The sequence below is a fragment of the Plectropomus leopardus genome, chromosome 1, assembly GCF_026936395.1.
Source record: "Plectropomus leopardus strain MGB_pleo_1.0 chromosome 1, ASM2693639v1, whole genome shotgun sequence".
NCBI classification, from domain to species: Eukaryota; Metazoa; Chordata; class Actinopteri; order Perciformes; family Serranidae; genus Plectropomus; species Plectropomus leopardus.
Genome location: NC_142176.1, coordinates 19,633,325 through 19,646,028, shown reverse-complemented (window position 1 = coordinate 19,646,028; position 12,704 = coordinate 19,633,325). Strand labels below are relative to the sequence as shown.

General features: G+C 39.2%; 1 protein-coding gene across 5 annotated transcripts in view; it reads right to left on the bottom strand.

Annotated features, from left to right (window-relative positions):
- The window catches only part of plekha7b (pleckstrin homology domain containing A7b), a 96,092-nt gene that overhangs the window by 27,064 nt on the left and 56,324 nt on the right, over positions 1 to 12,704 (bottom strand). For all 5 annotated transcript variants that reach the window (XM_088077215.1, XM_088077206.1, XM_088077221.1 and 2 more), the window contains 6 exons: positions 12,077 to 12,181; positions 11,529 to 11,601; positions 10,938 to 11,038; positions 5,711 to 5,889; positions 3,130 to 3,561; positions 2,380 to 2,920 (listed from right to left, as the gene is read on the bottom strand). In XM_088077215.1, coding sequence (XP_087933341.1) covers positions 2,380 to 2,920; positions 3,130 to 3,561; positions 5,711 to 5,889; positions 10,938 to 11,038; positions 11,529 to 11,601; positions 12,077 to 12,181 — 1,431 coding nt within the window. The remainder of the gene's footprint in view (positions 1 to 2,379; positions 2,921 to 3,129; positions 3,562 to 5,710; positions 5,890 to 10,937; positions 11,039 to 11,528; positions 11,602 to 12,076; positions 12,182 to 12,704) is intronic.

Below are 12,704 nucleotides of genomic sequence, written 5' to 3'. Positions count from 1 at the left end.
TCATGCTCCTCATGCTAATCTTCCCATGGTGTCCCTGTGAGCTCGCAACATCCTTCAAGTCGACATCAATAGATACCTCACATCCACTATCCACAGCTGCCGTGAGAATGAGACCTTTGTCTTTTGACTAACTATGTGTGAATCATCACATTTTACTTCAGTCCCATGCCAATGACAGGCTGCTGATGTTCACTTAGTGCCAGTACTCACAGACAAGGGTGGGACTTCTAACCATCCATTTTTTTATATCTGTGTATCCCGTACAGGGTTGTGGGGAACTACAGCTATGGAAACCTATCACTGGACACTTTGAGCAATTCCACTATTCGTTTTTTTAATGCAGACCTTATAGTCAGTCTAATGTTATAAATAATGTAAATCTCTGCCATGGTCCATGGGGGGTTAGGCTGTATTTTTTGGGCCTGATTATGACTTGAACACATCCTGGACTAGTTAGTTCATAGTCTATGGGGGTTGGATTTCAGTCAAACAAATTTTTGCAAGTGTTTTCTTGATAATTGAAACATATGAAGTAATTCACTCCAAACAGTCTTACTATGAGTTTTATAACAGTGATACCACATAGGAAACAAACCTACTGCTGCTTCTTGTGAATCACGGCTCCTCTTTGCCAGATGAGGGTATCCAGAACACACTGATGAGATGTCTTATCTACTGTAGGGCTTATAATTATTATAATTATCAATTAATCTACAAAGTATTTTCCCAATAAACACATTAATTGTTTTGACAATAGAATATAAGAAATGGCTGAGTAAAGAGTATCCTTCTCCCTTTGAATTGACAGAAATAGTTCAGGAAATTTAGATTACTGAAGGCATGTATTAAAATGTAAAGACAGTGGAAAAAATATGAATCTATTATTTGAATATAAAGTGATATTTTTATTGTACAGATTTATTTTGTGTGGAGAAGTTTGTTTAATTCCCTTGTGTGTTCCCCGCCACCCTCCTCCTTAAGATTCTCAGGCTTCACATGAATCAACGTCATGGACATAAAGGACTCACAGACCACGGTGCTGCAGTGTAACACAGGTTGTTTTCATTTTCTGTTTTACACAAATTCATGCATTTTATCCCACCTATCATAACTCCGTTATCATTTTGTATGTCTCTTCTGTGACTGTCAAAAACAATTAAAATAAAGTTCGAAAAAACACAATTATAAAAAAAGCGGAAAAACTCATTATAATTTCCCAGACCCAAAGGTGATATATTCGCACTGCTTGTTTTGTTAGACAAACAGTCCAAACTATTCAGGTGATTTTTTTTTCATCTGCTACTGACTTGGCCAATGTCCAGTGCATGTAGTTTAAATAAAAACTCAGCTGACAACATTTTGGATCAGAGTACTTTTGTGTCAGCCAGATGTTACTGAGCACTCAGTTATGTGTTTGCACTGCTAAAAGGGAATTAAAGACACTGACTACATTCATCATAATTAATGAATATGTCATGCAGTTTAGTGGTATTGCTCTTTTATGTGTCTTAATAGTCTTTGGCAAAGCTTTTTGGCCTGTGTTCTGTTGCTTGAGAGAATAAGCTTTATTATCCCGTGGCTAAGTGGACAATACTTGTTAGTAGGATTGAATTAGGTACAGTTTTGCATCTTTTAATTTCATAATGAGTAATGCTGACTAATTGTTCAACATGGATGATTTAACAGGCAAATGTTTGCTAACCTAGGCTCTGGTACATAATTTAATTTTAACATCTAAAGCTGTCATGAAATATTAAAGGGAGTAATATAAGTTAATTAGTATCATTCTTTAAATACAAAATGTCTGTGTGTTTTTTACAATATTTGAGCACTTTGAATCAGTGTGTATTCAGAACTTCATTTAATATTCTCCATCTCAAAGTTTGATGGGGAAAAAAAGTAAATGCTTTATATTGCATACTACAATAGTTACGCGAATTGCTGTCTCAATTGGAGAAAATGTCTAACTGGGAACTCTTAAAGGTATACTATGCAGGACTTGCTGGATTCTGTTTGTAAACTCTGCTGTGTCCACAATTTCCATAACTGCCACTTGGAGATGTGGCTGTTTACAGTCTCGCATCTGGTTGTTACCTTTTATATAGTCCTGTACTCAGCTGCATGCTGTGCCCAGGAACATCCTGAACACTGCAAAATTAGAAGAAAATGAGAAAATGCAGGCAAAGGGCAAGGTCTCTGCATAAAAATAAATACCCACACACTTCTAGCGGGCATTAAGTGTTGATTGAAAGAATTACTTTTGTTTGAGTCTATATGTCATCATCCTGCAGAGTATACCTTTAAGAATTTTGCAGAGAATACTAAAAATCTCAGAAAAGCTTTGCCACCCTAAGTGTGTTCCTAGCCCAGGTATCTTACCTGAGAGAGATGGGCACAAATATGGCCGGGGGAGCTGGATCTTGTGCTGTCCCCAGTTGCCACTTCGTCCAGGGGCCTTACTGTGCGTCTGTCTGAAGGAGTGTGAGGCCTGCGAGGGGACAGGGGTTTGAAAGAGGAGGGTACTGATGGTGGGACTTCACAAGGGGACGGAGGGACAGAGATGGATCGTGGCATCTCCACTGTAACTCTAAAAGATGAGGAGTCTGTGAAGTTAGGGCCGGTGTAGATAGGAGCGGTGGGGCTGCCGTGACGGAACTGTTGCCGCTGTTGCCACTCGTACAGCTGCCACACCATCCCCTCCTTGGTGGCCATGCGCTCATCGGTGGACATGCGGAAGTGGCTAAGCCGGTCATGGGCATACTTGTAGTCACTGGGCAGGTTGCATGATGCTGGAGGAGAGTTGCTGCCAGATGGGAGACGGGGAGACTTTGGCAACGACTGATAGGTGGCATCCGCTGTGTTGGCTTTGGGCTTTAATGGAGGAGTCCGCCGAGGGAGGTTGTACTCAGCAGAGGGAGCACTGAGACAGAAAAACACATGGAGGTCTTTTACTTTTATGAGGACAATTTCATATCTAAATATAGATATAGAATATAGAATATAGAATACAGAATAGAGCAATAGGAGCAATTCAAATAGTCCTCAGAGTAGCCACTAGAGGGAGCCATTTACTAATATTTTTTCATCATCATTCATGTTGCTGTTATAGATTTAAACTGTCAAACTGACCTCTTTGGTGGGTCTCCTTTTTGAACTTTGACCCACTGCTCCACCTGAGCCAGTGTATTCCTCCTCTGTACATGTTTCTCAGTGTCTGCCCGCGAAACAAAGCCCCTCTGATAGACGAGATTCCCATTCTGCTCTGGTGGCAGAGCCACTTGGATGACAGTTTGCTGTCCGTTCTTGTGGGCGGCACCATCCACAGAGTCTGGGGAGAGTCTCTCTGCTCTCTCCTCTACAGTGGCTGACTGGCTTGGTCTCCCTTGGATCTCTAATCCATACCTCACCTCATCCCCGTGAGCCAGTTGGGTACCATTATCCGGAGGTTCCTCTCGGTCTGCCCTGCGAAGGCTTTCGGACTGAGATGAGTTCTGGTTGAAGTGGACATGGTTGGTCTGTGGGACAGCCTGCTGCACAGCCTTCTTTGGGTTCTCCACCTCTCTGTAAAAAAAAGAATTAGGTGATTAAGTTAGTCCTGCCTGCAAACAACTGAAATGGTGTGTAGGATTTAGTGACATTTAACCAGGAGGATTTCAGAGTGCAACCAGCTAAAGATTCTCCCATGTGCCAAGTGTGAGCTCCTGGTTAGAATTCCTTCAGAGATCATTGTTCAGTAGGAGCCAGATTATCCACAGAGGTGTCTTCCTCTCCAAAGCAAACGGACCCTGTGATCTAAACTGGAAAAAACATTGAATAAAGCAGCTTCACATTACAACTCAGTGTTTCTCTGATGCTGTTTGGCTTGTTGTAGGCAGGCAGCTGGCCAGGCCTCTGTTAACATGTGCTGAAATGGACCCAGTGATTTAATCACTTTAAAAATCTGATCAGCTGATGGGCTACCAACTGTACTGTCCGACTCAAAAAAGTGAATGGCCCCATCTGTAGCCAGTGTTTGGTTTGTCTGTCTGGCACTGTAAAAACAGTCAGGGCAACATTACGTGGACAAGGACCCGCTCCCTATATAGGTATAAATGGCTCATTCCAGGGTAAAAATAACACAACAATTCTTATTTTCAGGTGATCATACACGAAAGAAAACATAGGTATTATATTATATACCATTTTTGCTAATATATCCCCTTAAATCCTACACATTGGGCCCTTAAATGATAGAGGCTATGCAGTGAAGTGTCGAAGTCCTCATCATGTATTATGGTGAAGTGCAGCTCTATTCTTGAAACGAGGGATTACACAACATTAAGCAGTGGATAAAAAAAAAACCACAATGGACACTCAAATTAACTTTATGTGACTCCAAAGGTAATTTCCCAACCCATTTGCAGAAATACTTAAACACATGCTCAGAATCATGACTGAGTCTCTAATAGAAAAGATCAGAGGCCATGGGGAGTTATTCAATAACTTTCCATCTGTATTTTTTCAATATTTTTCAATAGAGGGAAAATGGAGAGTGAAGCCCTTTCTGGACAACGCATGCAGAGAAAATCCCCACACTGCCACTCTTTTTAATCTGTTCAGATGATTACGTCTTGTAATTTATTAGGTTTTGTGTTCAAATTCATTAATCCCTTAATTTCTTGTTATCAAACTGTTAATGATAGTTTTATGAAATGCTTACACTTATGGGTAAGGGTGAGGGTGGGGGGTTAGTTCTGCAGAAACAATTCATAAAAGGTAAAATATGAAGGTAAAAATATAAATAAAAGGTGTATAGAAGCCGTTTAAGGTACACTATGCAGTTCAGAGATCACCTCACACAGATCTCAGTGGGAACTTTAGTGCTAGCTTTTAGTTAAGTTTAGTTAAGTTTTAAGTACTTTATTAGTGCAACGAATTTCATATAATTAATGTTGCATTTCAGGGGACCAAATTAAGACTGTTATGTGGAACGCTGGGTGCTCAAAATAAAAATTTCAGGAGCACTGACTAACATCTGCCGCTAGGTGGCATTATTGCACAGACCATTTAAACCATACAGCCAGTTAATTTAAGATTTCTAAATGCAGTTTGTAATGCATTCATCACAGATACAGTAGTCACAAAATATCAGACTGTACTGCAGACTATTTCTGCCATAGATTGTGATTATTTTCAACAACAACATATTTTCAACAACAAAATATGCACAATTCTGCTTTGAACATTATAATTACTGCTACAGAAACACATTCTATTGTTGAAGTGCTCAGCTGGCAATGGTCTGCATTAAGCAGACTCATCTATACCAGGCCCAGATGCAGTGTGTGCGCACGCACGCACACACACACAAACTGCAGACATCTCAGTGCCCCAGAACAGGCGGACAGGGCTGGACCTGCTGTGTCAGGCTGCTCATGCTGTTAAAATAAAACCCATGAAGGCAAGAAAAAGAAGCACATTTTCATTATGGAACCAATATTAAAGCAGAAGACCCTATAGCTGATGCATTCAAACTTAAATACATAATACTCCAGCTAAACAGATGATTATTGTCTGGTCGATATGACTGTGACACCCAGGTTTGTGTTATGGTATAATCTCAAGACAAATCCGGTTCACAGAGACTGCTGTGCTTTAGGGTGAGATGTTGGCTCGAGTAGAAGCCCAGCCAATGAGAGAAATGAATCCTACTCTGTAGAGTGAGACCAACCTCTTTATAGTGTGACTCTGCTGCATCAGCGCAGCCTGGTTCATGGCCCGGATCCAGCCATTCATGTCCTCCTGTGTGTCCGCACTGAAGAAATATGTCCGCATCCCGCAGTGTTCTGCCTGTGAGCCAATCACAGAGTTCTTATTGTAAATGTAGGAGCGCATTCCTGTATGGCTCGCCTATAAAAGAGAGGGAGAAGATGGAAAGAGAGAGGATAGATATAAGAACTTCTTACTGAAGACAGGAAAATGCCAGCATGGCCTGATGAGTGAAAACTTTGCTTTCTTGTGCATTGAGACTGACAGCTGTCAACTCAGTGAGGACAAAGTTTACAGCAACATTTTACTGCAAAAAAAAGAACAGGGAGGGAGCAAAGAGCTGAGGCAGAAACAACTTGAACATTGTGCTGTTTCTGTCAAGAAAAAAAAAACATAACAGGTTATAGTTTCCAAGTGATTTTTAGAAAAGCTTTGACAAAAAACATACAATCTCTTTAGCACAAAGAAGTTAGTCAGCAACAGCTGTAGAGTAGCAACGAAAAAAGCAGTTATGGCCATCTCTCATCACTTTAGTCAGGATAAACATAACCAGGCATCAAAAATATTAGTTTACTTTTAATTCTGTATTTTGATGCAGGCAACCAGCTACACCACAGTAAAGGAGCACCCAGCACCTTTTTCAATAGTTTCATAGCTACTCCTATTTGTTTTCACCTCATATGCAAATTTTCTTACTTCATAATCAGATTAACTTTTACTGATCTATTCAATAGACAGTAAAGAGTAAAAGTTAGTGGGTCTAATCATACTATCTCCATGGTCAATGTTTTTATTTAAGTTGTTACTTATTTCACATTAATTGTAACTTCACCGTGACAAAATTGATGAATAACTGACGACAATACCACAAGAGCATCCACAACACAACATGCACAATAATTTCGAAAAAATCTGCAAGACTGTATCCACAATGACAGAAAAAGGGTCCATCAATAATTATGAGGATACAATATCAGCTCCACCTATTTCATATTTCTGTATAATACACTTGTAATGAGTGCAAAGTTGACTTATTGTAAAGGAAGCTCTGCCAGTTTATTAGTCAGTTAATAAAATGTTCACAGCACACAGTCACAGCTGGTATCACAGTTGCACACAGTCAGCGTGATTTTTCAACTAAGTTACAACTAGGTTATTAAACTGTACACAGCCTCTGAGCTCATTAGATTCTTAAGAGTCAAACAAAAAACCTTTTCCAGCCAGTCATCACTATGATTTATCAGTTGTGAAGACTGTAGAGTGAATGCAATCATTCTAATAAAATGAAAATTAAATCTTTTGCAAAATTGTTAGACCTGCAAAGTAAACCCAATATTGACCTGCTTTAAAACAGGTGTAGAGAAACAAGTCAATGGCTTATGTTTTTTTATTATTATTGTAAAACAATATAAAGCTAAAATATGTGAAACAGGGCAAAAATTGCTGATGGCAACAAACATCAAAAGAAGTGCAATGAAATTAGAGAGCAGCGTGGGAAACATGTCTGAGACCCTGTTGTCCAATGACAATGAGAAGGTGATAAATGAAATGCAGCTTGACAAGACAAATACCAGAGCAACTGAGTAGGTAAAGTTTACGAGATTGATCATATGACTAAGCTTGGTAATGTGAGTGTCTTGTTCTACCAGTTGACCACATTTATAAAAATAAGCAAGTGGATAACTCACTCAATATCTGACACATTGTCTTTCTTTGCTCTGTTGATTTGAAATAAAATGATAACTTTTATGTTAGAGAGATCTCCCTCTTTTTGATTTGTGTAAATCCATTTTGGGTAAACAGTGCAGGAATTGTAGCCTTGTCGTGGTTTTCTGACCTTGTCCAAGAATTGGGGGACTGTAAAAATAGTTATGAGTCCTGCACTGTGCATTTTTCTGTTTTATCTCAAAGCCAATCTGCTAGAGTATAGTGCAAAAACAATATCAAATGTGTCAATGTCCAAATACGTATGGACTGCACTGCACACATAAAACAAAAGTTTTTTTTCTGTTTTTACCCTGCAAAAAAAACACGTGTTCTGGCATTGTTCATAGATGACTGTAGTGATGTCTGTACATGATGGGACTTTGATGCACATTTCGAAATGTGCATTCAGCAGCTGCTAGTATGATATGAAACAAAAATGAGCTGAGGATGGCGGTCCACTGACGAGGCTAAAGTGAAATCAAATACCTAGTCATGCAAGACAGGAAGCCAGTGAGATTGAGGACAACCGCCCGCAGAGAACAGTACTCACTCCGCCCGCGCACACACACCGGGTCACAATGGGAGGCAATTGACCAACAGGGAATGAGAGAAACACAGTGAGATGAGCAAAAGTAAGAGAGCAAGAAAAAACAACAGGAAGTTGCTGACTCAGTAAGAAAGAACAGAAATGGCTCCAGCTGTGGTTTTATGGTTTCATTAACAGAGAGGCAAGAATGAGTAACAGTGGCAACATCAAAATTGTTTTGACACTTTAAAATCAGACACATCATCTTGGTTTTACAGCTTCAATGCTTCAGGGAGGGTAAAAAAAAGTATTAATACTTTAGAGAAGCATTGTACTGACTGAAACAACATGTTTACTTATATCAGCTCCATTCAACTACTAATGAAATTTATTTTGGGAATGGTTTTAGTGTCACCATCTCTCATTAATGCAGGCCAGCACAAACTGCAGTCTGCTTCAACAGTCTGAAACATCCTGTTGTTGAACAACACCAGACGTCCACTGAGCTGCTGTCATGCTTACTTAGCAGTAACTGAACATTTCCAAAGCACCTCAGATACACTTAATGAAATCTCCTGCTCTTTAATGCATGATGGCTCTGAGAGAGCTGAGGGGAATAAAGATCTCTTAAATACAGGGTGGTACAGCAGAGCCCAGGCTCATTTCACCTCACCTTACACAGCGCACAGCAAGTGGTGGGAGGAGACGGTGAATAGGCTGAATGCATAATTAATATTTCCAGCAGCACAATTATCTTACAAATTCCATTGTATGTAATATGATCTTTAAAAGGAGAAGCATGCAACACACAGACATGCACACACACACACACACACACAGAATCCAAGAACAAAAGCTGAAGTACAAAGGAGCTGAAAGGATTGCAACAGAATGCCCTGAAGCTGCAGCGGTGCATCAAACATTCAGGCACTATTGTTCTTTGCAACAAGCTCTGTGTTTCCACAAAGGAGGAGCTGGATAATGTTAACACTCTTGCTGTAACCAAAAGACATAAATCCCTTTGCTGTCCTCTGGCACAATTCACAGACGGAAAAGAGAGGAAGATTTTGCCACATGCAAAGAAAAGTTCTGTCGCACATTTTTAAATAAAAATGACACTATTATCAAATGTGGGCCGGCTCTTTTGGGTACATTATAGCAAGGGAGTTATGTGCCATTCAGATTTCAGTGAAAGAACAAAGCTTTTGCACTGTGTGCACCATATTGAAAACCGCACTGCTGCAGCCTCTCTAGCACTCTGGTATGGCTACTGAGACATAGCAGAAAATGTGCTTCTGCCCCTTCTCACAATAGGTTAACAAAATCAGACCATGTACAAGTGAACAGAATGCATAAAGGGTTGTACTGCAGCAATTCATTGCAACACCCACCATTGGGTTTGTGTTAAAAAAAAGATTAGCTACAAGAACGTCAGAAAGTCCACCTGACTCCAAACAACCTGACTTCATACAGAAGTCTTTACATGTACTAATAGCTGAGTTGCATGCAAAATCTCTCTTGTGCAAAAATGTAATAACGAGTTTAAATTTCCAGAGAAGCTTTGGTACCGATAATAAAACAATACTCTTTTACTAATGTACATTGAGAATTTGTTTTACTAAAAAACCTTTTATGTTAATTTAACAAATTAAGTCAAACTTCTCAAAGAAAGCAGCGTTATACAAGCGACTGTACATGTTTGCTTTAATAAAATAATCAGTAAATAGAAAGGTCATAATTTGAATCAGGAAATATCTGATCAAACGATGACCAAACAAAACTATGACCCATTCCCAACTTTTGATACTTGATGCTCTGTGCTACACATACATTTTGATTGATAATCGAGTACTTAAGTCCAGTACCCAGCCTTAAATCTGTTCTTAACTTCTTTAAGAAATAACTTCACCATATTTGCTGAAACTGTCACTATAGTCCAAGAACACAAAATGAGACAGATCATCTGTGAATATATATATAGGTATATACCTCTGCCTACTTTATTGTCTTATATCATTTTTAATTGCATTACCACACGTGAATAAAAACAGCCAACTAGAGCCGAGGAGTCACTAACACAGCTGTCAAACGTGTCAATCACTGTTTGTAAACTGCAGTCAAACTGTCAAACTAGGCAGTGCTGATCTAATATAAATCCAGATTTCTTGACTAAATTGCCCTTAGTTCTCTTCTCAAATGTTTTCAGAAACATATTTTAGTGCACTGTTTAGCTATAAAATGAGAAAACTGGTTCAGCCAGTCGGCGGGACTTGGTGTTTTGGACGACTGTTTCCAACATGGCGGCCAGGTCATAAACTTTCTCATTTTACAGCTAAACAGTGCACTATAATATGTTTCTGAGACGATTTGACACACGAAATATGCAATGCAAAAACAGAATCTTAATTCACATTTGATCAGTGTTGCCTAGTTTAACGATTTGACCACACACAAACAGCCACAGACACGACTAACAGCTGCATTAGACTCCTTGGGTCCGATTGGTTGTTTTCAGTGCACTGCAGTGTGATTCTACCAAAAACCCTTTGAGGCAGTAGAAAAGGGACGAGGGACATGACATTTTTCAGATTTTATCTGTCTCATGTACTCCTTTTGGACTGTAGTAACAGTTTCACCAAATATGACACAAAGTAGTTTTCATTAAAAAAAATACCAATTCAAGCTTTAACAGTAAATCATAAACTGTGCAAAAATGTCAACAACAACAACAACAACAACAACGAAAATTCAAAATGTGATCTAAGCAGCAGGGAGTGCCCAACCCGCTTTGCTGTGTTACAGAGACCACAGCAGGGACACCCAGTATGCAAGACTGGCTACCAAATAGTGACACAGCAATGAATATTCTTGGGGGGAAAAAGAGTAAACATGTTTTGTTGGCAACATACTAACATCATAACCTCATAAATCTGATTCAGTGTCACTTCAGTGTTACCTTGAAAGCGTATTTGCGGTTTATGTGGTCATCAGGCTCAACTGGTGCAATGACATAACTTGGCAGAGGAATGCTTCCGAGCACCGTCTCCTCTCGGCTGTCTGTGAAACAAGAACACACACAGAGTCTTGTAACACCCAAAACAACAGTCTCTAATTCTGCCAAGATCTTTTACGATGTTTACGAGTGACTGCAGATTTATGAACAGCAGGAAAATTAGCGAGGCATAATTCATGGATGACTCCTGTCTGGTCGAGGCCATGTGGCTGCATGTGGCACGAGGTGGCATGTGGCTTATCTATTATTCAGTATGATTAATGGAGGAGAGGAGGTAGATGCTCTGGCAACACAAGCAAAGATTACATCCCATAATAAAACACTCAAGTTAATAAGGATGGAGAAGTGGGAGGAAGGGAAAGCCGGGGAGAGAAAGACATGGCGAAATATGTCATACATCTAATTTTAGACTGTCATTAATCAAGAAATTCATTTTCCCTCAGAGGAGCTCACCAAAGGTTTTTTTTTTATCTGTATGACCATTTTCATTTCTGTCTGTTAACTTCTGGCCAAGCGCACTTTCCATAGACTCACCTTTGTAGTAAAACAAGCAGTAGTCTGACAAAACAAACCACTTCCTTTTCCACAGTCGCATTCCAGAGCTGTCCTGGAGGTGAAGGGGGAAACGCAACACACAGTGTATTTAGAAATCTTCCTCGCAGGAATGCATTTAAATTCACTTTTTAATTAAAAAGTGTAGTTTGGGAATATTGTGCTTGTTAGCAGTGAGCAAATGGGGAGAGAAGGCTTATGCATAACATTAGAACAATAATTTAAGGGTTTTTTTTCTTGCAGCATTTGGCACAAAGCTGCAGCCTCTTTATTTAACTCAGTACTGTAGGTCTCTAACTCTGGGTTTGTTCAGGGGTTTCCTGTCTTATACTTTTAGGATTATGTGCTCTCAAAAACACTTGAGTTCATATTAAAAGGGTTTTTAAGAGCAGTTTGATCATTCAATTTGTAAATGCTGAAATTCATAGAGCATCGGATTCTATGCAAAACTCTTTAACATGTGCTCCTGTATGTGACAGGTGGGGTCTTTCTTTCAGACTCACAATAAGAGTAGAGGAACACCATCTCACCTGTTTATAGAGCCAGCCTCTCACCACCACTGGGATGTTGAGGTTTCTTTTAATAGCATGATCCCTCTTGCCAAAACTGTGTACTTTCCCTGTACCTCTGGAGCCCTGCAGAAAGCAAAGAAAGACCCAAAATAATTGATTACATGGTGGCTTTGCTGAAGAACTGCAAGCCAATTTTCATTGCCCACCTAAAGTGATGGACAGTAATTAACAATGAGTGCATACCAGAGATTCTCAAATTAAGGGACGACCCCCCTGGAAAGGTGGGGATCCAATATGGGGAGATGGATAGTAAAAACTGTGGAGGGAAATTTTAAGTTGCCTATATACATTTTTAATTCAATTCAATTTGGTTTGTCCTAATAATAATTTCCTTAATATTGTTAGAGTTTTGAAAAAATGTAATTAGTTTAAACAAGGAAGATCGGTAATGAATTAGTTTTTACTTTTTAACAGGGCCATGACAGAAAAGTCAAAACTACAGCTATTTTGCTGTTATTATTACTGTAACTGTTATTGAATATAAAATTGTGATAAATATATAATTATTGTTGTTTGGTTAAGTTTTATTGATTATGTTAATTTATGTGTATTTTATAATAGTGTTTTATATTAATTCATATTTTTA